At 43.1% G+C, this 13865-nt stretch overlaps 1 protein-coding gene across 1 annotated transcript in view; it reads left to right on the top strand.

Moving 5' to 3' along the window:
* The window catches only part of Stard7 (StAR related lipid transfer domain containing 7), a 26320-nt gene extending 12455 nt beyond the window's left edge, over positions 1 to 13865 (top strand). The window contains exons 2-8 of the mRNA XM_076833660.2: positions 1531 to 1739; positions 2046 to 2095; positions 3296 to 3406; positions 3485 to 3567; positions 3936 to 4035; positions 10714 to 10798; positions 12025 to 13865. Of these exons, the coding sequence (XP_076689775.1) occupies positions 1531 to 1739; positions 2046 to 2095; positions 3296 to 3406; positions 3485 to 3567; positions 3936 to 4035; positions 10714 to 10798; positions 12025 to 12209 (823 nt within the window). The 3' untranslated portion in view covers positions 12210 to 13865. The remainder of the gene's footprint in view (positions 1 to 1530; positions 1740 to 2045; positions 2096 to 3295; positions 3407 to 3484; positions 3568 to 3935; positions 4036 to 10713; positions 10799 to 12024) is intronic.

Genomic DNA, 13865 nt, shown 5'->3' with positions numbered 1-13865 from the left:
CATTAGTAATCAAAGAAAAAACAAGTTAGACTTCATAAAAATTAAAAACCTTTATCATCAAAAGATACAAGAAAGTTAAGATGATCCACAGAAAGAAAGAAAATATTTATATTTTCTTTATTCTGATAAGGTATTAGTGTCCACCTGTAAGCCAAGTGGTTTGAGAGTCTGAGGCACGAAGTTTGCAAGTTCGTCAGCCTCAGCAACCTAGTGAGGCCCTGTCTCAAAAAATAAAAAGGTACCAAAAAAAAAAAAAAAAAAAAGACAATCTGATAAAATAGAGAATTTCAATAGAGGTATTTCTCCATGGAATGCATAAGTGGCCAGTGAGCTTATGAAAAGGTAACCAACATCATTAGTCATTAGCAATTGTATCAGTTCAAACCACACTGAGATATCACTTCATGCCCACTAGTATGGCTGGAATAAAAAAAAAAAAAGGATGATAATGAAGTTGGCAAGGGTGTGGAGCAGTTGGGATCTTCATACAATAGTGGTAGGAATCTAAAGTGGTGCAGCTGCTGTGGAAATAGTTTGGCAGCTCCTCAAAAAGTGAAGCATTGAGTTACCATGACTTAGCACATTCACTCCTAGGAATCTTCCCAAGAGAATTAAAAACATGTTGATACAAAAATTTAAATGTTCTTAGCAGCATTATTTGTAATAGCCAGAAAGTAGAAACCAAGTTTCTATTACCTGATAAACAAAAGATGATATATTCCTATGATGGAACATTATTTAATCATAAAAGTAATAAAGTACACTTTCGTGGATGAAACCTGAAAATATGCCAAGAGAAAGAAGCCAGATACAAAAAAACCATTATTATGTGACTCCATTTATTTGAAATGCCCAGAATAAGCAAATCCGTACAGAAAGTGAAGGGAGGCAGGAATGGGAAGGGACTGTTGATGGTACAGTTTCTTTTGGCTGATGGAAATGTTCTGCACTTAGATAGTGGTGATGCCTTTTGTAAAGGTTCCAATGACATTTCACAATCATGGACTTTATTTATTTAGTTTGTACTGGGGATTGAGCCTGTGGACACTTAACCACTGAGCCACATCACTTTTTTGGGGGGGGGGGGACAAGCTCTCTCTAAGTTGCTGAGAATCTTGTGAAGTTTCTGGGCTGGCCTTGAATTTACAATCCTCCTGTCTCAACCTCCCAAGTCATTGGGATTACAGTGAGTGCCACCACTCCCAGCTGTAGTCAAAGACTTTAATAGCGGATGTTGAAGGTTAATAATGTACTAGGTCTTAAGCACTTTATATATAAATTTGTTGATAATCTTTATTCCCAATCTTGAGGTACGTACTATTCTTCCCATTTTATATACGTAGAAGTGGGTACTGATTAAATACTATGTTATTTGGGTTAATGAGTGGCATCTAGCACAGGAACTGATTTTTTATTCACCACACTATACTGTGTTAAACCCACACCATTCCTTTGCAGGTCTCTGTGTGGACATTTCATTTCACAGGGCTGACTGACCACCTGCACCGGATCTGTTTTTGTTTTTTGCAGATCCATTAATGAGATGAAACGGTTGGAGGAAGTCTCAAATATATTTCAGAGCTCAGGAGTTGAGCGCCACCCTCCAGAATCAAAATCCCAAACAGAAGGGAATGAAGAGTTGAAGGATAAGGAACAGCCATGGGAGATGGTGATGGATAAGAAGCACTTCAAACTGTGGCGGCGCCCAATTGAAGGCAGCCATCTTTACCAGTACCGAGGTGAGCTGGGCGTGCTGCCTTTGAAGTGTGTGCCTGGGTGCCCAGGTTGCTTGGGACTTGGGGCCTCATGTTTTTCTAAACTATTCTGTTTTGGTGGTTTCTCAGGAAATTTACCATGGCTTTCTGTTGGTGGTTTTCCTCTCCCGGTGTCTTCCTTGACACATGGCATCTTTGGCTTTGCTGCCCCTGCCTTGCTTCTGCTTTCTGAAGCTGCCTTCAGGAGCTTTCAGTACTCTAGAATTGAAATGTGATAGGAATCGGGCCAGGAGCTCAGCAAGCATCCTTTATTCTTTCTTGTCATTCTAGTTTTTGGAACCTACACAGATGTGACACCCCGGCAGTTCTTCAATGTTCAGGTGAGTTAATTTTTTGCTGTGGACTTCAGAGCTTCCTAACAAGCCATTTACTACTGTCCACATGAATGATTTCTTTGATTTGATGATGTTGGATTTGGGGTATCCATCTGTGTCTGTGCTTCTTGTTCCTTGGCATGTAGCATCTGGGGGAACATTTGACTTGTAATTTCTCTGTCCTGTGAGGGTGGGACTGATTTTTGCCTATAGCCCACCCACCCTCAGACTATTTGAGAAGATCAGATAGAAGGGTTGATTAAGATACTCTAATATTTCACAAGCCTTTATTGTTTTTTTCCTAAACATTTTGAGGGCAAATTAAACATATCATGGTCCTCTGTCCCTAAATTCTTTAGTGAGTATTTCCTGAAACTAGACATATTCTTCTAACTAACCATGTCAGTAAATTCAGCATTGGTGCAGCACACTTCAATGTAATCTGTGTTTGGAATTTGGTTTTATCAGTTGACCCAATCATGTCCATTCAGTATAGATCCAGTTAGGATTCCATTTAGTTGTTAAGTGTCTTTAACTTCCTTTAATCTGAAATAGTCTCGTGAATATATTTACTTAATAAAAACAAAGAATGTGTTCGAGGACTGCTTTTATCCTTGGGTGTTCAAACAATAGAGTTCTACATAGGTATTTTCACTTGTTTTGCCAGACCAGTTGCTAGTTTGTTGATTATAACACCCTATGTTCATATGCAAGTGCATTTTCTCCTAAGCACTGAATTTTGTCAGTTTGTATTGCATTTTTGTTAAGTTTGGATATGTCTGTCTTTGAAATTTCTTAGTTACTAGTGATGCCAGAAATTTAAAAAAAATATGCTACTTTGGTTTTCTTTGTGTGAGGTGTCTACTCATACTGAGAGTTTTTGTCTGTTTAAACCTGTTTAGAATTCTTCCCTTCATGTTTCTGTCACCGCATATACTATATTTTCCCCAGACATGGCTGTTACAATATTTTTTTTCCTTATATTTTTCTGGGGCTTGCCTTTTAAGATTCCTTTTCACACACGTGAAAGGACTTTGGAAGACTATGTAGTAACCAGAGCCGTGCCTCCCACGCTTAGGCCCCACCAGTTAGGTCTGTGTTTTATAATAGGGCCCTTGGGTCAGAGGTCCAGTCCAGGCATCTGGAGAGGCCGTCTACATTTTTGCTTTGGATTGTCTTGGGTCTTCATGGTCTTGTCTTTCACAGCTGGACACAGAGTACAGGAAGAAGTGGGATGCCCTAGTGATCAAGCTGGAGGTGATCGAGAGGGACGTGGTCAGTGGTTCTGAGGTTCTCCATTGGGTAACCCATTTTCCTGTGAGTATTTTCCTTCTGGTTTTACTTCTGTCAAATCTGTGGGGTGCCAAGTGCTAATCCTGCCCCTCCCTTCTTTAGTACCCAATGTACTCTCGGGATTACGTGTATGTTCGGCGATACAGTGTGGATCAGGAGAACAATGTGATGGTGTTGGTGTCACGGTATGTATGGCTGCCGTGGCCCTTGGCAAGTTCTTCAGCCGCGAGTGTTGCTTGTATAGACCTGTAAGCCTGCCCTTAGTGCCCTGGCGAGTCTCCTGCAGGCTTACCAGGGACAGCCAGTGTCCTGCCCTCCCAGCTGAAAGAGGAGGGGCTGTGACTAGCTAGGAAGATTGAAGGGATGCAAGCTTTTAATTAAACATTTCTTCAGTTCCTTACTGTTGGTAATTAAAGGGGAAGAGAGTTGATTTGACATGGCCTGGTGAGCTGCATGTTGTTTGTTTCAGGCTCCTCAGGGCCTGTCCTTGGCTGCGCTCCCTGGGGTCTGTGGATAGGCATCACTGACCTGTTTTCCCTCGCTTCCCCTCCAGTGCTGTGCAGCACCCCAGTGTGCCAGAGTCTCCAGAGTTCGTCAGGGTCAGATCCTATGAATCCCAGATGGTCATCCGCCCCCACAAGTCATTCGATGAGGTGAGTTTCACTTTGACCAAGAGACCCTTCGTCATGGCTTTGGGATGTTCTCGAGGAGTGCCTAGAGTCTGCACTGGGGGTAGGGGCTGAGTGAGTTGTTGGGGGCAGTGGTTCTCAGACCTGGCATCTGTCACGTTGGCTGGAGGCTTCCTGTTTGTTTTCTCCCAGGGATTGAACTCACGGGCCCTTAATCACTGAGCCACATCCCCAGGTCTTTTTATTTTTTATTTTGAGACAGTGTTTTGTGAGTTGCAGAGACTGCCTTTATTTGTGGTCTTCTGTCTCAGCCTCCTGAGCAGCTGGGATTACAGGCCAGCTGGAGACATTTTTTTCTTTTGGTACTGTGGATTGAACCCAGGGGTGGGGGTGCTTAACCACTGAGTCACATCCCCAGCCCCCACCCCCTTTAAATTTTAATTATATGCAGTGCTAAGAATCAAACCCAGGGTCTCGTACATGCTAGGCAAGTGCTCTACCACTGAGCCACAACCCCAGCCCCCTATATTTCTGTATTTCATGTAGAAACAGTCGCACTGAGTTGCTCACTAAGTTACTGAGGCTGGCTTTGAACTCATGATTCTCCTGCCTCAGCCTCCCCAGCCACTGGGATTCCAGGCTGTGCCACCGTGCCTGGACCAGCTAGAGCTTTTAAAATACATTGCTAGGGTCTGGGGATATGGCTCAAGCGGTAGCACGCTCGCCTGGCATACGTGTGGCCCGGGTTCAATCCTCAGCACCACGTACAAAGATGTTGTATCCGCCGAATACTAGAAAATGAATATTAAAAAATTCTCTCTCTCTCCCCCTCTCTCTCACTCTTTCTTTAAAAAAAAAATAAATAAATAAAATACATTGCTGGGGGCTGGGGATGTGGCTCAGTGGTAGAGCGCTTGCCAGGCATTCACAAGGCCCTAGGTTCAATTCCAAGCACCACAAAAAAATAAAATACGTTGCTGGGCCCTAGCCTCAGACCTGATTCAGCAGGTCCGAGGTGTGGCTTGAAAATTCACTTTTTTTTAATTTGGCTTTATAAACAAGAGATTCATTTCTCATAGTTCTAGAGCCTGAGAAATCCAAGATCAAGGCACCAACAGATCCAGTGTCTGGTGGGAGCCCATTGGTAATTTACATTTTTGAGAAGTTCTTAGGTGAGTCTCAGGCTGTTGTCTGGGGACTGTATTTTGGGATCCCTTGCTATAGGGCAGTATACCTGGAAAATCCCTAAAGACAGAGTAGTGATGACATGTGGCTCCTGGCAGCTTTTATCAGGGCCAAGAGCGAGTCTTCTGAAAGCATTTGATACTGTGGGCAAAACACATGCCCTTCTGGATTTCTCCTTTCTTATCTGTAAAACAGAGATTTAGACTATTGCTCACTGTCTCTCTTTACAATTCTGTAACATTTATCAGGAAAGAATATTTTCTTTAGCTTAGTGAGCTCCCCTCCCACCAAAAAAAAAAAAAGCTTAATCTGTTGAGTGTACCTATTAGTGACAGTGGTTCTGTTTTTAGTTCTGTTTTGCTTCATAATGGCTTTGTGTCTCCCTGTTGCTTTGTGTGGTTTAGAGGGCATGGACTATTCATCAAGTTGTTTATTATTTTTATTTAAAAAAATTATTCAAATTTGTTATATATGATAGCAGAATGCATTTCAATTCATATTACACATATATAGCACAATTTTTCATGTCTGTGGTTGTACACAATGTAGAGTCACACCATTCATGTCTTTATACATGTACTTAGAGTAATAATGTCTGTCTCATTCCACTGCTTTTCCTACCCCTATGCCCCCTCTCTTGCCCTCCCTCCCCTTTGCCCTATCTAGAGTTCGTCTAATCTTCCCATGTCCCCCTCCCAATCCCTGTTACAAATCAGCATCCTTATATCAAAGAAAACATCAGCATTTGGTTTTGGGGATTGCTTGACTTCACTTAGCATTATATTCTCCAACTCCATCCATTTACCTGGAAATGCCATGATTTTATTCTCTTTTAATGCTGAGTAATATTCCATTGTGTGTATATTTACCAAGTTGTTCTATTTATACCACCTGCAGTAGGCCTTTGGCTATGACAGATGGTGGCTGACCTCAGTCAATATGTTTGTTTTTTCCTGGGGGATCTGTGTGTTTACCTCTATACTATTTATAGAGTGGTATTCTCCCACAGATCACCACCCATTAGTGGGAGACATAATTAATTTAGGGGATTATGATCAGTTTTTAAAAAAGAAAAAGTAAAAAATGAGTGTCAGCATATTTTATGGAACTTGTCTAGTTACCCAAGTATGTATGAGTGTGTGCGTGAGACACAGAACGAGTTGTAGTTAAAAATATTTGAAAGTCACTTTCCTTAGAAGACAGAAAAGCGGTGAGGCTGCTGTTGATGGCTAGTTATCCTTAGGACAGGGAGACTGGCTCGGTTGGGAACAATGTGGGGAGGAGATCTGCACCTTGCTTTATTCCTTTTAAATTGCTTTTGAAATTTGAATCATGACTTTGTGCTATCTGTGTGAAAAAAAAAGAAAAAAAAAAGGCTTGAGTTCCAGCATTGCTGCCTTTAGAAATGATGGCTGCAAAATAGCTGAGGCAGAGTTGGCACATGGCACAGTGTGGCCTCCAGTAGGATCCCAGTGAATATTCTAGCTGCATTGGGAGAATAGTGCGCATTTTCGTGTGTGTGTGTGTGTGCGCGCGCATAGTGCTGAAGGTTGAACCCAGGGCCCCTCTACTACTTAGTTACATTCCCAGCACTTTTCTTAGTGTAGTTTTTAATATTTAATTTTGAAACAAGTCTTACTGAGTTCTTGAGGCTGCCCTGGAATTTGAATCCTGCCTCTGCCTTCCTAGTAGCTGGGATTACAGTCAGGTTCTGCTGTACCTGGCTTGAGTCAATTTTGGATGCGGGGAGGGGTACCGGGAATTGAACTCGGGGACACTTGACCACTGAGCCACATCCCCAGCCCTAATTTGTAGTTTTGTGTTTTGTTTAGAGAGAGAGCTTCACCGGATTGCTTAGTGCCTCGCTTTCTTTTTTTTGCTGAGGCTGGCTTTGAATTCGTGATCCTCCTGCCTCAGATCCTCTTGCCTCAGCCTCCCAAGCCGCTGGGATTACAGGCGTGTACCACTGCACCTGGCTTGAGTTGATCTTTGTAAAAATGGCAGATGATAGTAGAGGAGGCTAGGAGGGGCACTGGAGACAGACATGATTCGAGCAAAGACAGTGATAGAAATGAGCCCTTGTGTGCTCAAGAGGCCAGGGAGCACGGGTTGACCACAGGTATCGGTAAGTCAGAGGGCATTTGGAAACCAGGCAGCTGAAGTGGTTTTGCACATGGAAAGTAGGTCCTTTGGCCAAGGTTGGACATTTTGTTTGTCTTATATTTTAAATTTTTTTAAATATTTTTTTAGTTGTAGATGGACACAGGCCTTGTTTATTTGTTTTTATGTGGTGCAGAGGATCGAACCCAGTGCCTTACATGTGTCAGGCAAGTGCTCTTCCACTGAGCCACAACCCAGCCCCTTGTCTTACTTTTTGTAATGGAAAATTGGAAGTGTTTAACAAACATCTGTCCCCAACTTCGACAGTTACCAGCTCATGGCCAGGCTTGTTGGTTTGTTTTTTCCCTTCGCTGTGGGGATTGACTGCTGGGCAAGTGCTGTATCACTGAGCTCCACCCCACTCCCAGACTGTAACCTTCCTATGTCCTTTTCCACTCCATTAGTTATTTTGAAGCATATTCTAAATTTATTATTTGAAGAGCCTAATTCTTTTTTTTTGTGTGTGTATGTGTGTGTGTATGTGTGTGTGTTGCTGGGGAGTGAACCCAGGACCTTGTGCATGCAAGGCAAGCACTCTACCAACTCAGCTATATCCCCAGCCCGAGCCTAATTCTTGTGTAGATATTTTGGTAATTTCAAAAAGGGATTTTTTTTTCCATTTTTTTAAATTTCAAAAAGGGATTTTTGAAAACATAACTTGTGTCATAATTATGCATAAAACAATTGACAGAAATCCCTAATACCAAACCATTTTAAGTCTAAATCAGTGTTTAAATTTTCCTGATTGTGAACTATTTTGTTATTGGAATCAGAATTTGAATAAGACCAGGTATTGACATTTGTCCCTGCTGCCTTTTGTGTCTCTTTATATCAGTTAGATCGTCTTTCCTGGATACTGGTAGTTAGGTGTAGAGGCTTGAGCAGATTTAGGTTGGTAGGTTATTTTGGGCAGGATCATTTTAATTGGGAGGCAGATAATATCTGCTTTGCCATTTCTTTGTGAACCTGTAAGTTGTTAATGATTATCCATTGTGTCATTAGAGGTTTCTGAATACTGATATTGTAGTTCTTTCCTACTTCCTTTCTTTATTGGGTGGAATACTTCATAGGCACAGTTCCTCATCAATTGCTTGGTTTCCTATAGTTCACATAGGAAAGGGAGATAGGAGAAATACTTGACTTGTTTTCTTTATTTATTAGTTTTCAAAATAAAACAAGTTTGTTCTGTCAATTAGACATCCTCAAAGACAAGGTTCTGTTTCTTTTTTTTTTTAATTTTTATTTTATTATTTAGTTTTAAGTAGATGCAATATCTTTATTTTGTATTTATGTGGATCTAACCTAGTGCCTCGAGCATGGTAGGCGAGAACTCTACCACAGAGCCACAATCCCAGCCCTCTGTTTCTTAAGGAAGTGTCATTTTTGAAACACAAATTTAAATGTACTAGGTTAGTTTTTATACATTACAGTTATTCTTACTGATGATCATATTAATGATCTTATTAATCCTGGCTTTGGGTAATGGGGGCTTCTTTTTGGCTTCAGGACCCTAGTATTAAAAGATGCTCCAGGATCATGTTTTATATTTTTAGCTCTAAACCTAGAAATTAGAGTTCTGGTTCCTTTAGTGGAAAATGGCCTTTTAATACCACAGCTTGGCTGTAAGGAGTGCTCACAGCTACAGGGTCATTTATTGTCTTTAGGCCATTTTATTTGTTTGTATTTTATTTAGAGACAGGGTCTCACTGAGTTGCTTAGTGCCTTGCTTTTGCTGAGGCTGGCTTTGAACTTGTGATCCTTGGGCCTCCTCCTCTGGAGCTGCTAGAATTACAGACATGCGCCACAGTGCCTGCCTCCCCAGCTCTTTTTATTTTATTTTAAGATAGGGTCTTGCTGAGTTACCTAGGCTTACCTTGAACTTGGGATCTTCCAGCCTCAACCTTCTGAGTAGCTGGGATCACAAGCGTGCATCACAGCCCCCAGAGACTCCCCCACAGGTTCTTTATTTACTTTGGATTTTTAGTATTGCTCTGAAAATTTTAGTTTTAATAAATGAGAAATATTTGTGTTCAAAGTCAGATCTATAAATAATAAGCAAAGTGATTTAGATTTCCCCCATTCCCCGCCCCCCACCCCGTTCTTCCTTCCCCACAGTAACCATGGCATTTTTGGCTTCATTTTGATAATGTCAGCAGCAGTGGAAGAAAGTCCAGGTCTCTTGACGTCTCCATCCAAGTGTTTTGTGGGTGGAATAATTTGAAGTCTTATGCTTGTGCTGATTCATGCTGTCCCCTTGCCAGCCCTTGTGGGGGCTTCTGTAGCTGTTCCTGTTTACAGCCTTTGCCTCCCTTCCCTCTGCACCGCAGTGTCTTTTCAGCAACTTTCTCTCTGTGAGTCAGAGTCGGAGCGGATTTTTCCTCTGCAGCACCTCGCACACGGCCAGACGTATAGCAGACAAAGTACAGATGGAAAAGTGCTCTCTTTTACTCCTTCAGGTGGAATGTAATTGGTCTAGTCTTCTCAGGGTCAGGCACTTCAGATTTTCTTAATAATTGCACATCCTTTGCTGTATTAGTGTGTATTAGTGTCCTTTGCTGTATTAGCCAGAGAGACAGTGGGTGTGTGATTTCAGTGGTCCGAATTCTCAGTTTTCTCACTGAGCAGGAGGGTGACGTTGGGCAACATTACTTTAAGCTTTTTTTGCTTGATTTCCTCATGTAAAATGGGGGATAGTTGAACCTAAAATGTAGGATTGTTGAGAGAAATTGCAGCAGTTCCTGGCAGTAAGTTATTGTATAGTTGTTTGCTATTATTACTAGTAGGAGGTGCAGGTGAAGATGAAGGTCTTGAAGCTGAAACATAGCCCTGTATTTGAAGAACTCATAGGACTCAGCATTTAGTTGTTTTCTCAGTTGATTTTATGACAATGATGTAATAAGTCTGCACAGGCAGTGATAACAGAGATAAGAATGGTCTGCGGGAGTGCAGGAGTGTGTGCGCCCTGCTTCTGTGTGGGAAGGCCCTGCGGAGCTCAGCATCCACAGGTTGTATTGGGAGCTCGTCTCATGGGACCCCTCTATTTAGTGAATACCATCATTCCAGACCCCCAGGAAGAAAACCTGCTTGGCATAAGTCACAACGGTTTGCATTGTCTGGGCACAGGGAGCTCCCTTACCAATGGGACTAGGACACCCTAGGAGCCATGCTTGCTAGAGGTCACCCTGTAGGCAGACCTTGCTGTGAACAGTTGGTCTCAGCATCAGGTGAGCTCTGTTCTTCACAGGTTAAAATGGTGGCACTCCTTACTCCAGAATGGGCATGACTGTCGGTGATGCTGGGTGTGGAGGCTGTGGTGTATGCTTAGGTGCCCTCATCTTTGCCCTGTTTCTTTTCCAGAATGGCTTTGACTACTTGCTGACATACAGTGACAATCCCCAGACTGTGTTTCCTCGCTACTGTGTTAGCTGGATGGTTTCCAGCGGTGAGTGGAGATGTGTGTCAGGGCTGGGAACTGGGGTGAACATTTTGTTTTTCCTGTGTCTTCTTAGTGGCAGCACTGAATCTCTGTAATCTCTGCTACAGAGATTCAGTGCCCTTCCCAGTTCATTCTGATCTCCAGGTGGTATTGTAAGAATGAGAATTATAGGGTCCCAGAAAGGAACTTGTACCCAGAGGAGACTTTTTATTTTAATTTTTTTTAGTACTGGGGATTGAACCCAGGCTCACTTAATCGGTGAGCCACAATCACAACCTTTTTTTTTTTTTTTTTTTTTTTTTTAATGAGACAGGGTCTCACTAAGTTGCTGAGACTAGCTTTGAACTTGGAATTCTCCTGCCTCAGCTTCCGGAGTTGCTAGGATTGAAGGCATGTGCCACTGCACCTGGCCAGAGGAGAGTTTCTAAAATATATGCTTCAATGTCTTAAATATAGACTGTATTTTAATGGATTTACTTTTTTTTTTTTTTTTTTGCAGCTGGGGATTGAACTCAGGGGCACTCAGCCACTGAGCCACATCCCTACCCCACTTTTTTTTGTATTGTATTTAGAGATGGTCTCACTCAGTTGCTTAGTGCCTTGCTTTTTGCTGAATGGCTTTGAATTCCTGATCCTCCTGCCTCAGCCTCCTGAGCTGCTGGGATTGCAGACATGCACCACCACACCAGGCTTAAATTTTTTCTTTAGTAGTGTTGAAAACTCTTAAGATCTGGCCTAGAAAATATGATTATGGGCAGTCACCTAGGGAAAGGGCCACCACCCGTGTAAGAGAGGCTGCACATCGCAGCTGTAATTTCACTTTCCCCTTCTAACGACATGTCTTAGAAAGCATCCTCGTGATTGTTTTCTATAGGCATTTGCTTATTCCTTGGGGGAAATGGAGAGAAGATTGAGTGTTTCTGTTTGACATTTATCTAAGTTAAATTGGCAGTTATTTTGACATGCCACTGATGTGTATTTTAATCACCTCAAAGAGCCTTTTGGGATTTCAGTGGCCTGATCACTGCCCTTTCTGCAAGGATCGTAGGTTGTGGGTGTTTTTGCAGTCCATGCAGAGGGAATACCTTCTGGCGGCAGCTGTCACTTGTAGTTTGCCACTCAGGTTGCCTTGGTATGAGGAAAAGCAGCTCCCACCACCAAAGAGGGGGCAGTGCAGCTGTGAGTCTTCTGTTGGTTTCTGGTCATCTTAACTAGTCCCCCGTCTTCCCCAGGCATGCCGGATTTCCTGGAGAAGCTGCACACAGCCACTCTGAAAGCCAAGAACATGGAAATCAAAGTGAAGGACTATATCCCAGCAAAGCCTCTGGAGATGAGCAGCGAGGCCAAGGCCACCGCCCAGTCATCGGAGCGGAAGAATGAGGGCAGTTGTAGCCCTGCTAGGATCGAGTATGCCTAAAGGGCCTTAGGAGAACTCGGGACCGGTCCTTCCAGCCCTGTCTTGGTCCCTCCCTCTGCCACAGAATGGGGAAAAGCCATGGAGGCATGTGCGCGTAACCATCAGTGCAAGATCATTCAAGGACTAATGTCTGATTTCCTTCCGAGCCCTGTGCTGCTCTTGATCAGAGAGGAAGCGGGATCCATGGAGGCGCTGCCATGTTCTCAGGCTGACCAGTTTGAAATTCAGTATTTGAGCTAATCTGGAACAAGCCTCTCACCTCAGGTTGGAAGTGGACGACTCCGTTGGCTTCCCCTGAATGGTTCCTTGCTGACATTCCAGATCCCACCATGGGTTTTGCAGTGCTGGAATTTCCTCTAGTTCTGAAGGTCACCTGGAAAGTTTGGGTGGCCAGTTATTTCTTCAGGAGGGTCACTGGGAGTGCTCTTGGTAACAGTCTTGGTGTGAATGGGTGTAAACAGCTCTTGGCCGTGTTAAGTGCCTTGTCCTCACCTTGCTTTTATCTTTAGGGGCATGAAGTTTGTACCAAGAAATTCTCTCCCTGCTAAATATTTCCCTTGGCTCACTCACCTGACCCCAAACATTTTCATGGGAACTGGCCAGCTCCATGCTCGTGCGCTGTAGTCACCGAATCCTTTCCTCTTCCCAGCCTTCGCTGGGAGCACTGGAGATGAGTTTCTGTATCATCAGTGTTTTGACAGAGTCAGTAGAAAGGCTCAAACATCACATTTAAATTTATTTTATTTTATCTTTTTTTTAACTTTGTGTCAAAAAGGAGTTGGGTGTTTTCTCCATAGTAACACAGTATAGAAAACAGTTCTTTGGTTCAGGCATTATTTTCCTCACCTGAGATTTGACTTGTCCTCCTCAGAAGGCAGAGGAGGGGGGCTGGGCCGCCCCCTTGGAGTGCTCAGCACTTACACCAGCTGCTGTCTAGATAAGCAGATGTAATCTTGTCCCAGATACTAATATGATAGGGATGTGGTGTATGTGACCCTCTTGTTCCTCTAAAAAGTTTTTCCTCCTCTCTCGAGAGCTGAAATGAAGGCAAACTGTACCATTTAATAAGGTCACAGCCACATGGTATCTGCTTGGTCTCGGTTTTGCCAATGGTCCTGTCACAGTGTGTTGGGAGAATAGGGATCAAATTTTTTAAATCCTCCTCCCTCCTTTCTTTTCTGGAGTTCAAATGGCTGAATTTTTACCTTTTTTCCTGCTTGCTACCCTGTTGTGTTGGAAAGGGACTCTAAACCTGGAACTAACCTAAACCCCTCCTGACCTTCTTGTTGCCTGTCCAGTTTTGTGCCAAGGAAGTAACTGTCCCCGTTCATGTCTCCCGAGTCACTGGCAGAGCAGAGAGGTCCTGGGTGGTCCCAGCATCTTTGCATTGAGGATTTCTTTCCTTCCCCAGAGGAGCCAGGGAAGAGTCCCTGGGTTATTAACGTCCGAACTTAGTGCCTGCCAGTGTGAGTGGGTGTGTGCGAGAGAGCATACCTGCGTGCGTGTGCACAGGTGCTAAGCAGCTGTGGTTGCCCCATTTTCTGATTTAACAGCAGTTTGACTCTGTAGAGTTACTTATGTCATTGTAATGAATTCACTCCCTAACTGTGACATTTTTATCAAATGTGTGAATAAATACATAAAGATTGGTACAAA

This window comes from Callospermophilus lateralis, chromosome 14 (genome assembly GCF_048772815.1).
Source record: "Callospermophilus lateralis isolate mCalLat2 chromosome 14, mCalLat2.hap1, whole genome shotgun sequence".
In the NCBI taxonomy this organism is placed as follows: domain Eukaryota; kingdom Metazoa; phylum Chordata; class Mammalia; order Rodentia; family Sciuridae; genus Callospermophilus; species Callospermophilus lateralis.
The sequence above is the reverse complement of the archived record's forward strand: the minus strand, read 5'-3'. Positions and strand labels throughout refer to the sequence as shown.